This window comes from Myotis daubentonii, chromosome 3 (assembly GCF_963259705.1).
Source record: "Myotis daubentonii chromosome 3, mMyoDau2.1, whole genome shotgun sequence".
In the NCBI taxonomy this organism is placed as follows: Eukaryota; Metazoa; Chordata; class Mammalia; order Chiroptera; family Vespertilionidae; genus Myotis; species Myotis daubentonii.
The window spans coordinates 183,537,906-183,549,909 of record NC_081842.1 but is presented as its reverse complement, the minus strand read 5'-3'; the positions used below and the strand labels follow the sequence as shown (position 1 = coordinate 183,549,909).

At 42.4% G+C, this 12,004-nt stretch overlaps 1 protein-coding gene and 1 pseudogene across 2 annotated transcripts in view; one reads left to right on the top strand and one right to left on the bottom strand.

Annotated features, from left to right (window-relative positions):
* ZYG11B (zyg-11 family member B, cell cycle regulator) overlaps window positions 1-12,004 on the top strand; it is an 82,556-nt gene that overhangs the window by 21,773 nt on the left and 48,779 nt on the right. Inside the window, exon 2 of one of the 2 annotated variants that reach the window (XM_059689559.1) lies at window positions 3,090-3,255. The exons of the other annotated variant lie outside the window; for it this stretch is intronic. Within the exon in view, the coding sequence (XP_059545542.1) occupies window positions 3,090-3,255 (166 nt within the window). The remainder of the gene's footprint in view (window positions 1-3,089; window positions 3,256-12,004) is intronic. 2 annotated transcript variants of the gene reach the window in all.
* LOC132231071 (bcl-2-like protein 12) lies at window positions 4,677-5,714 on the bottom strand (annotated as a pseudogene).

Sequence of the window (12,004 nt, the reverse complement as noted above, 5' to 3'; positions counted from 1 at the left end):
AAAGCAGGTCTAATTAAGTAACTATATTCTATATCTATAAAAGGCTAAGTTGACTTGTGCATAGCAATGCATGTAAAGCTCTCACTGGCACCAATCACACGCGTGTGTTTCCATCTGTCAGTGTTGATCATGAATTTGTTGACACTTCTATTATAGAGAAAGGGCAAATAGCGATATTAAAATATTTCTTCAAATTAATTTCCTTTCAATGTGCACGAAATCATGCACCAGGCCACTAGTTATAATATTGTTTCAGGAGACATTGTTTACAGTGTTTATTTCTGTAATTAAACCCTTACACTTAAATTTTTGTGCTTATTTGATTAGTTCTTTATTTCTCAGACTGGAATAACTGGGTTAACCTTTTTCTTTTTTGAGAAGGCCAGCACCTATAGCAATTTTTTTTTTTAATCCAGATAAATTTATCATATTTGAACTATAGATTGGGATGGGGATTTTGTGGGAAATCAAGTTGGAAAGTAAATTGAAGGTAGGTTTTATTTTTTTAATCTTTATTATTGAAAGTATTCCATATGTTCCCTTTTTCCCCTTATTGACCCCCCTCCAGTCTTCCCCTGCCCCCCAGACCCAGGTCTTTTACTACCCTATTGTCTGTGTCCATGGAAGCTAGGTTTTAGACCTCAAGCATCAGTCTAACAATCTCAGATATTTTTCTTCTTCAGGCCCATGGGAGGCCATTGAAGGTTTGAGCAGAGGAGGGGTCCTGGTAATAATTTAGGAAGATCAGTCTTCTTTGCTCCTGAGGTCGTTCCTGACCATTCTTGACTTATTGGGGCTCCCTGCTTCATGCTTACTAGGTTTATAGATTAACAATGCGGATTTTGTAATCAAAGAAAACACGATAACTTCAAGAGAAACATCTAAAGTGCTTTATTCAAAGTAATGTCCATCGCTAGCTACAGATTTCCCCCATCTTTCAGGTAATTTGTGGATACTGTCCCAATAGAACTTTTCTTGTTTTGAGGCAAACCATTCAGAGACCCAATTTTCTTTGTACGTTTTGAAGTGCTGCTCAGAAAGTGCGTGTGCCATCAATCGGAACAAGTGGTAATCTGAAGGAGCAAGATCTGGTGAATACAGCGGGTGGGTTAATACTTCCCAGGCAAGATCTTTTAACGTGTCTTTAACTGGTTTTGAAGTGTGTGATGGTGTGTCATCATGAAGCAAAATTACTTTGCTGTGTCTTCTGGCCCATTCTGGTCGTTTTACGACCAAAGTGTGATTCAGATTGATTATTTGTTGTCGGTAGCAATCAGTATTAACGGTTTTACCTGGTTTTAGAAGTTTATAATACACCACAGCTTCCTGATCCCACCAAACGCAAAGCATTGTCTTCTTTCTGAAGCGATTTGGCCTTGCTGTCGCTGTTAATGGTTTACCTGGATCAACCCATGATTTTGTGCATTTGGGATTCTCAAAATAAATCCACTTTTCATCACCAGTCACAATTAGATGCAAAAAAGACTTTCTTTCATGCCGTTGAAGCGACATTTTACTGATGACTTTTCGGTTTTCCATTTGTCTTTCGTTCAGTTGATGTGGCACCCATTTTCCTTCCTTTAAAATCTTTCCCATTGCTTGTCAACGATCGGAACATTGGCTGAGTAACATTTAATCTTTCTGCAAGTTGTTTTTGAGTTTGACACGCATCTTCATTCAATATGCTTGTAATTGTTGGTCTTCAAACTTTTTCGGTTGACCTGGACGTTCTTTGTCTTCACATTGAAATTATCGCTTTTAAAGCGTTTAAACCAGCATTCACAAGTATCTTGAGATGGAGCATGTTCACCATAAGCTTCCCGAAGTATTCAGCAGCACTTTTTTTCAAAAATAAAGTAATGAATTAAAACTTCCTACAAATGCTCTTTTTTTTGGCATGAAATTCGATATTTTTAAGCATAAAAATATCTATGATATTAACACCTTCAGAAAATTTGACATATGAAGTTTTGAAGCTTGTTGTCAATACAACAAAATAGCATACATATCAAATCGCATATATATCAACTTATGTGTAACTCCATCTATTGGAAAAAATCCGCATTATTAACCGGTACACCTGGTACACACTACCCAATATGCCCGCTATTATAGTATTTAATAGGCTTTATGTAAATCTTTGTATAAATGTACTCTTCTCCTACTTCTTAAGAATATGGTCACATGTTATATTGCCTAAAAAAGTATCTAGCATATGGTGCACTTGTTATCAGTGCACCACCTGTTGCTCTTGGGAGTGGGCTTCTTGCAATATCCAGAGAAAAGGAATTTTCTGAGACTCACACGGGAGGATGGGATGTTGTAGAAAGTGTTATTTCTGTGAAATCAAACCCCTGAGTTTCCACGGTCCCATTTCCCTTCGCCCCCCTAAGGAAGAAGTATAGCCATAGCTTCAGCAAAGCTAGTGTCCAGAATTTTCACTCCATATAGGAGCAGTGTCCAGACCAGCATCAAGCTAGCTTAGATTGTGTTCCCTGCTGCAGTCCATTAGTCCATTGTGTGTGGGCCCACAGGTCACATGGTTATGGAGGAAACATGGGCAGGAGCAAAGCCAAAGGAACCAGAGAGCCAAGAGAGCCCCAACCCAAAAGCTCCAAGAGCCAAGAGAGAGCAGATTCCTTTGTTTGGGGGATTATATATTGCCAAATTGTCACAGGCTTGCATTGGCTCCGTCCCTTTTAGCTATTGATTTCTGTTCTCAAGTTTGACTGACAGCAAGTACCTTCCCTATGTCATCTCAACTTCCCTGTGCATGAGCCCATCCTCCCCTTTGTCCAGTCCCTTCCCCCAGCAATCTGCAGGAAATGGGCTGGTGGTTCTCTGGGGAGTGTGATTTTGCAGTTTCCTGATGAAGATGGCCAAATGACATACCTATAATGTCTAGCTTCTCCCTTGGCTTCTTTCCTATAATTAATAAATAGCTAGTTACAACAAATAAATAGTTACAACAGTAACACACTGAGTGAAAATACTTGTTGAATGTGGAAATGCATGTTTTGTTCTTTACTTTTCTGGAAACTAACTTGTTGGCTTTTGTGTTTCCTTTATGTTTCATCCTGGGCTCCAAGGAGGAGGCATCTCCCTATTCCTTACTTGATATCTGCTTGAATTTCCTGACTACACATCTTGAGAAGTTCTGTTCAGCAAGACAAGATGGAACATTGTGTTTGCAAGAACCTGGAGTATTCCCACAGGAAGTGGCTGATCGACTGCTTCAGACCATGGCCTTTCATGGTAAAAAAATAATACAGTCAGAGAAAACAAAAATCTGTGCTGTTAATTGGCACTGGGTTTTGAAGTGCTACTGTGGTCATTTAATTATTTTCTTAGAAATAACAGCAAAGGCCAGATGAGCCCAATTCCAGGAAAATAATTTTATTTATTTTTGCCTACCCTGCCACTTTTCTGTAATTTGGAATAAGCATTTTTCTTTTTTAATCTGGGCAAATTGCTTTTTTTTCTCCCTTCCTCCTCCTCTTCCTCCTCCTCCTCCTCCTCCTCCTCCTCCTCCTCCTTCTCCTTCTCCTTCTCCTTCTTCTATAAAAAATGTGCCTTACATCTTTATTTGGCAGTGGGAGAATCAATAAAAAACACACCTTACATCTTGATTTGGCAGTGGGAGGATCAATAAATAATATTATAGAAACACTGTTTCTGCTTTTGACCTTTGAAATGGGAAATCATAGCTAATGGGAAATCATAGTACTTCTGTCTTAAAAAACAAATTCTAAAAATAAAGTGGGAAGTCTCATCTGTGAGATTCTGGTTATGTATATTTCTTACTTCTGGTTAAGGTTTAAGTTGAAGAGATATAATACCTTTAGGTCCTGGCCAGGTAGCTCAGTTAGTTAGAGTGTCTTCCTGATATGCCAAGGTTGGGGATTCAATCCCTGGTCAGGGCACATACAAGAAGCAACTAATGAATGCATAAGTAAGTGGAACAACACATCAGTTTTCTTTTTCTCTTTCTTTCTCTCTCTGTCTTAAACTCAATATATTTTTTTTTAAAGAAAGACATAAAATACATTTCTATATAGTGTTTATAAAATCTTACAGTAGGAAATATAATTTTTTTTACAACTATAAAGTACTGTAGAATGAAAATATGACAATAATATCATTTTTTGATTGCTTGCTACATGCCAGTTACATTATATGTTTTCCTTAAATTTTCTCAAAAAACTATATAAGAAAGCTATTATTATCCCATTTATATACAGATAACGAAACTGAGATTCAGAGAAGTAACTTGTTAAGGGTTACACGGCTAATAAATGGTAGAATCCAGGTTCAAATGCAGATATGTCTGATTCCAAGTCTACGCTCTTTTCCTGTGCCACACAACATTTTCTACACTCACATTATAGGCATCCCTGCTCCTAGATGGCAATAATGGTATATACATTTAAATATATATATTTAAAGCATACATATAGATAATGCATGCCAAGGAAGGGTAAGATAAATAAGCCTGTAACAAAGTCACTTTGGGATAATTTAGTAAAAAAGAAGACTTCTATACTCCTTCGTTTTCTCTAAATTGCTCAAGGCTGTAGTCTCTTTGAATTCTTCCAGCCTGTCAAGGGAACTAAGGTAAATTTCAATAGGTACTATATGTGTTAAAGTTCAAGATCCCTTACAAAGCTGCACAACAATTTTATTTTATTTTCAACCTTTGAACAAGTTTTTAATATGAAAAAAATTTGAGCCATTTCTTTTTGGCAAAAGCAGGGTGGGCAGCCACCACTCACAGCCCTGAGCAGAAGAGGAAGGCTCGAGAAGCATGCAAGGGGCCCTGGCGCCTGAAGGCCAATCTTGTAACAGCTGCTGAGGAAGAGCTAGTCCAAGGGCAAGTTCAAGTCCACGGGGAAGCTGGCCAGGATGCCCTCCCAGCCCCCCTGGGCCTGGATCCACGGCGTGAAGCTGTGCACGTGCTCTACGCTGAGTCCAGCCAGGGTGCCCCCGAACCAGGCCACGCGCCGGTTCAGCTCCATGGCCAGGGCCAGGCGGGCCAGGGGCTCCGGGGAAGATGGTGGGGCCCGGGGCACCGCAAGGAGGGGCGTGCGCGGCTGGGGCAAGGGCTGCCCTCCCGGCTGGAGAACAGCTCCACTAGGCGGGCGAAGGAGCCAGCAGAGAGGTGGGCCAGCTTGCGGCGCAGGGCAGGGTCCGAGGCCAGCCTCTGGTTGATGACTTCTGCCTCCTCCTCCAGCAAGGCCACCAGCCTCCGCAGCAGGGCTTCCTTTTCGGTGGGTGGGGGACCCTGTAACTCTGGGCTCTGTGGGGATCTCAGTTGCTCTTGGACCAGCTGTTCCAGCCGCTGGGTCACGAGGGCATAGACGTCTGGAGTCGCTGGGCCAGGCTGCGAACCATAGCAGGGGCGAAGGGGCAGGGAGCAAGGCCGAGGGGACTCAAGGGGAACTGCTCCTCGACCCAAAGAACAAGGAAAGCATCTTTGAAGGTGGCTCAGGAAGTCTGTTGACTCCTCCTGGGCAGGGCTCCTGGGTGTGGTTGGAATGGGGGACCCGGCAGCCTCGCCCCGCTTAAGGAAGGCAGCTAGGACCCTTAGCGTGCCCTCCCGGAGCCCCAGCTCTTCCGAGCCTGCCATGGGGGCACCTGGCCCAGGGCCTGGGCCTGGGGCCCCACCGCCACAGCCACCTCCTTCATTGAACTTGTTAAACTTCTATTTGTTCAACTTTCCCCAGCAATTTTAGAGATTATGACAGTGCTAACATTTCTTTCTAGTTTCAATTTAATGATTATCTTTAGCATATTAAATTTAATACATTAAATATATATGAGCATATTCCATTTAAATATATATTTAAGTATATGTACAACTAGTCTTGTAAATCAAAAGAATATATGTTAACTAAAGTTTTAACTTTGCCAGATTCCTAATGATAGCAGTTAACAGTATTGATTGAATGCTTATTACCTATCTATCTATATAAAAGGCTAATATGCTAAGTGTTCGTCTGGGTAATGATGTCACGTAGCAACGCCCGGCTTCTTCTCCTTAGCGACGATTAGCTCCTTTCAGTTTCTTCATTCCAGGAACATGACTTGCTTTATAGCCAGGTGGAAACATTTCAACTATAACCAAATGTCTGTGAAGTGTTTTCCCGTACCTCATCTCATTTGATCCTCACAGAAGTCCTGGAGTAGGTAGATAGGAGACTCAGTGGAATTGTATTATCTATTATTTAGCCGGAAAACGGAGATTTAGAAAGCTTAGAAACTTGACCTGACTGAAAAGAAGTAAGAAATGGTGGACCTTGAAAATGACTTCAGGTTTTCTCACTGTGCAGAATATAGTCAAACATTGATGCAGTTAAATATTTTACCCTTTATTCTCCCTGCCTCATCTACAATAATAATCTGCTTCGTGTTGATATTTACTGCTGTGTTGCTGACAATGACCTGAAAGAGAAGTTGGGGTGCTTCACTGGGCTGGAAAAAGTTTAGATAAATCAGAAAGCAGGTCTAATTAAGTAACTATATTCTATATCTATAAGAGGCTAAGTTGACTCGTGCATAGCAATGCATGTAAAGCTCTCACTGGCACCAATCACACGCGTGTTTCCATCTGTCAGTGTTGATCATGAATTTGGTTGACACTTCTATTATAGAGAAAGGGTGAATAGCAATATTAAAATAGTTGTTCTAACTAATTTCCTTTCAATGAGCACTAATTTGTGTACCAGGCCACTAGTTGTATAATAAAGTACTGTGGCAAATGCTTTAAATCAAGCATGTCAAACTCATGGGCAGCATGCAGCCCACAATGAATGTTTTTGGGGCCCCGCCAATATAACAGTATGTAAGAAACATTTTAATAAAAATTACGTAACTTAATTTTTACAATATCCTGTTATATATAATTATTAATAATGAACTACAACATTCGCTAATGACTGATTACTATAATTGTGTTGCATTCATTTTCCTTACGTGCCTTACATGCAGGCGCAGCATTTCTCTGCACTAATACTAGCAGCGAAGATTTTAGTAGCTGATTGCCACATCATTAGTCTTGGACTGACTTGTTTGGTGTGTGCAACAGGAAATACTTCGCTTTTGGAGAACAAGAAAAATAGGTTTATTTGCATTATGCTTATTAATTTGTGCAGTTATTCAGTGTCTGGTAAGTTAATGTTCAAGAAAAAATATTAATTAATTTTTATTAAAATGTTCTATTATTTTGTGTTAATGATTACTCATTCATTTCAGCCCTTTGTATTCAGCATGTCTCTATCAAAATAAACCTATCTTTCTATGAAAATTGAAGCTTTTGTTTTTTTTGTGGCCCACATAAGCTTAAACCTTATTTATTTGATTCCTGTTAGGCTGTTAGCCTGAGTTTGACATGCTTGCTTTAAATAAAATAATGCAAGTTGTTTTTAAGTCACTCTAACTAGATAATTATCCTCTGGAGTAGTGACTTGGAGAGGCTATATGCTTGATCAAAACGTGTTTTCTACTACTTCTTTTCAAGCTGCCTTCAGATGAGAAAACTGAGGGTCAGAGAAGTAACCTGCTGCCCCCATTTGTGTTACCCCAATGTGATTACCTGCATTATTCACCAAAAAGTATTCTAAATTATTTAATCTCTTTGTCAAAATCATATCCACCTTCAAATAATCAAGAGGGGATACTACTAATATGCAAAAGAACACATTGCCAATTCTTGTCACAATTTTATAAAGTTTCATACATTTTTCTGTGTTTAAAAATTTTCATAATAAAATGTTTTGGAAAAAATGTTCCATGAATGCTTTTAAAATTGGTAATATCAGCCTGGCTGGTGTGGTCGTGGCTCAGTGATTGAGTGTTGACCCATGAACCAAGAGGTTGCCAGTTCATTTCCCTTTCAGGGCATATGCCCAAGTTGTGGGCTAATTTCCAATGGGAGGCGTGCAGGAGGCAGCCAATCAGTGTTACTGTCTCTCTATCCCTCTCCCTTCCTCTCTGAAAGAATCAACGAAATTGATAATATATTTTTCTAATAGCATAATGATTTTTAAAAATTATTTACATTTACAAATTTTTTACTTATTTACCAAATTCAAAGGACTAATGATATTGTTAATAGTCTTTATTAAAATAAACCTGATGCTCCCCTGGCCAGTGTTGTTCAGTGGTTAGAGCATCACCCTTACATCGAAGAGTTACGGGTTTGATTCCCAATCAGGGCTCATACCCAGGTTGGGAGTTTGATCCCCAGTCAGGGTAAGTGTGAGGCAACTGATCAATGTTTCTCTCTCCCATCAGTGTTTCTCTCCCTTCCTCTCTTTCTAGAATCAATGGAAAACATATCCTCAGGTGAGGATTTAAAATAATAATCTAGCCCTAACCGGTTTGGCTCAGTGGATAGAGCATCGGCCCGAGGACTCAAGGGTCCCAGGTTCAATTCCGGCCAAGGGCACATACCCAGTAGGGAGTGTGCAGAAGGCAGCTGATTGATGTTTCTAACTCTCTATCCCTCTCCTTCTCTGTAAAAAAATCAATAAAATATATTTTTAAAATATTAATCTATACTAATAAAAGAGTAATATGCTAATTAGACTGGGAGGCCTTCCGGGAGACCTTCCAGACAAAGCCATGGTGGTGGGGCCGAGGCAGAGGCAGTTAGGGACAATCTGGCTGGCAGGGGAGGGCAGTTGGGGGCGATCAGGTCAGCACGGGGGGGGGCAGTTGGAGGCAAGCAGGTGAGCACAGGATGGTAGTTGTGGGTGATCAGGCTGGCACGGGGGGCAGTTGGGGCGAGCAGGCTGGCGGGGGCCAGTTGGGGGTGAGCAGGCTGTCAGGGGGGCAGTTGGAGGGGAGCAGGTCAGTACGGGGAGCAGATGGGGGGCGAGAAGGCCGACGGGGCAGTTGGGGGCGATCAGGTCGGTGGGGGGAAGCAGTTGGGGGCGAGCTGGCTGGCAGGGGAGGCAGTTGGGGGCAATCAGGTCAAAAGGGAGGGCAGTTGGGGGCAAGCAGGCCAGCAGGGGTGGCAGTTGGGGGCAAGCAGGCTGGCAGGGGTGGCAGTTGGAGGCTAGCAGGCCGGCAAGCAGAGTGGTTAGGAGCAATCAGGCAGGCAGGCAGGTGAGCGGTTAGGAGCCAGCAATCCAGATTGCGAGAGGGATGTCCAACTGCCGGTTTAGGCCCGATCCTCAGGCCTAAACCGACAGTCGGACATCCCCAGAGGGGTCCCAAATTAGAGAGGGTGCAGACCAGGCTGAGGGACACCCCCAACCCTCTGTGCACGAATTTTGTGCACTGGGCCACTAGTAATAATATGAACCTAATGCTGAAGTTTTACTTATTGAGATCTATAATTCTCTCTTTTTTTAAATCTTTATTGTTCAGATTATTACAGATGTTCCTCTTTTTTCCCCTCATAGCTCCTCTCCACCCGTTTTCCACCCCATTCCAGGCCTCCCCCCCCCCCCAGCACTGACCTTGCCCATAGGTGTAAGCTCTTTGTCCAATCTCTTCCCGCACCCTCTACAACCCCTTCCCCCCTAGAATTGTCAGTCTGCTCCCTTTCTATGCCCCTGATTCTGTTACATTCACCAGTCTGTTCTGTTCTTCAGGTTTTTTATTCATTTGATTTTTAGGTTCACTTGTTGCTAGATACATATTTGTTGTCAATTTGTTGTTCATAATTTTTTATCTTTACCTTTTTCTACTTCTTCCTCTTCTTAGAGAATGCCCTTCAGCATTTCATATAATACTGGTTTGGTGGTGATGAACTCCTTTAGCTTTTTTGTTTGTGAAGCTCTTTATCTGACCTTCAATTCTAAATCATAGCTTTGCTGGGTAGAGTAATCTTGGTTGTAGGTTCTTGCTATTCATCACTTTGTATATTTTTTGTCTGCATAGTTTCTGTTGAGAAATCAGCTGACAGTCATATGGGTACTCCCTTGTAGGGAACTGTTTTTCTCTTGCTGCTTTTAAGATTCTCTCTTTGTCTTTTGCCCTTGGCATTTTAATTATGACGTGTTCTTGGTGTCGTCCTCTTTGGATTCCTCTTGTTTGGGGTTCTCTGCGCTTCCTGGACTTGTAAGTCTACTTCTTTTACCAGGTAGGGAAAGTTTTCCATCATTATTTCTTCAAATAGGTTTTCAATATCTTGCTCTCTCTCTTCTTCTGGCACCCCCATAATTCATATGTTGGTACGCTTGAAGTTGTCCCAGAGGCTTCTTACACTATCTTCATATTTTTGGATCCTTTTTTTTTTTTTTTTTTTTTTTGCTTTTCCAGTTGGGTGTGTTTTGCGTCTTCATATTTCAAATCTTTGACTTGATTCTTGTGATCCTCTAGTCTGCTGTTGGATCTCTGTAATATTCTTTATTTCAGTCAGTGTATGCTTAATTTCTAATTGGTTCTTTTTCATATCCTTGAGGGTCTCACTAAATTTCTCAAAGGTTTCTAGAAGATTCTTGAGTAACCTTATAACTGTGGTTTTGAACTTTATATCCAGTATTTTGCTTTCATCCATTTCTTTCATTTGTGACTTGTTTCTTTGTCTCGCATTTTGGCTGCTTCCCTGTGTTTGTTTTTATGTACTGAGTAGCTGCTAAGTCTCCTTGAGTTGATAGAGTGGCCTTGTGTGGTTGGTGTCCTATAGGGCCCAGTGGCTCAGCCTCCCCAGTTACCTGAGGTGAACGCTCTTGGTGCACCCCTTTGTGGGCTGTTTGCACAGTTTTGTTGTAGTTAACCCTTGATTGCTGTTGGTGTCACTGGGAGGAATTGACCTCTGGGCCAATTGGTTGTAATGACCAGCTGTGTCTATAGTGTTGCGCAGGAGAGACCCTTATGGGGCAGGACTTGCTTCAGTGGGGCTTTGGTGCTCACTGAGTCTGCTGTTAGTGTTACTCTTATGTATGTGAAGAGTTGTAATCCAGTATGGTCTCACTCTGACCACTGGGTACACTGGCTCTTGGATCTCCAAGGAGTGCAAGGTCAGCCACTGTCTGGAGCCGCCCAGCAGGAGCTACAGAGACATCTGCAGATTCCTCCTCTTTGGTTTGGAAGGGCCCAGATGAGGCCCAGCTGTGAGGCAAGGCCAGCAGGGCCTTGGGCCTTCTTTTGGAAGCTCTGGGGCTCTCTGACCCAGCTGCAGTTTGACAGGTTTTAGGCAGAGAAAGGACAGGCCATGCATATGCAAAAGCTGATGCGAACAGCTTGGGTGGGGTTGTAAATTAGGTGGGACAGGGTCTCTGGGAATCACCAGGGCAGAGCAAACAGCAATGGCTGCCAGTCAGCCCTGCACCAGAGAGTTCCCCGGCTCTCCACGTCCCGCGCCCCCATGCAGGAACAATGCTCGCTGTGAGCACCTCTGAGAGAAAGCCGCCCTCGCGTTCCTGTCCCAATGCCAGACAGTCCAGTTTCTCCCTGTATGTGTCTGGGTCCCCCAGAATCTCGCCCAGAACTGGAGTTCAGAGCAAGCGGGAGCTTGTATCTCCCTCCCCATTAAAAGTGAAGCACATCCAGGTGCCAGCTCTTTCCGTGCCTCCGCACCTCTTACCAGTCTCAGTGCATTTTCTTCACCTCTCTAGTTATGGAACTGCCACTCAGCCAGCTTTCCCGCGGTTTTGGGTGGTAGTTGTTCTGCCTTTTAGTTGTAATTTTGATGTGGTTGTGAGAGGCAGCAAGTATAGGTGTTTACCTATGCCGCCATCTTGGTTCTCTCCGAGATCTATAATTTTCTTTTTTTCGTTTTCTTTTTTTTGACCTTGTAAGTGGTTCATTTCTCTTTTTTTTAATTAAATCTTTATTGTTCAGATTATTATATTAGTTATTCTTTTTTCCCACCATAACTCCCCTCCACCCAGTTCCCACCCCACCATCCGCCCTCACTCCCCACCCACTGTCTTCATCCATAGGTGCACGATTATTGTCCAATCTCTTCCCTCACCCCCACACCCCTTTCCCCCCCCAAGAATAGTCAGTCCATTCCCTTTCTATGTCCCTGATTCTATTACAATCACCAGTT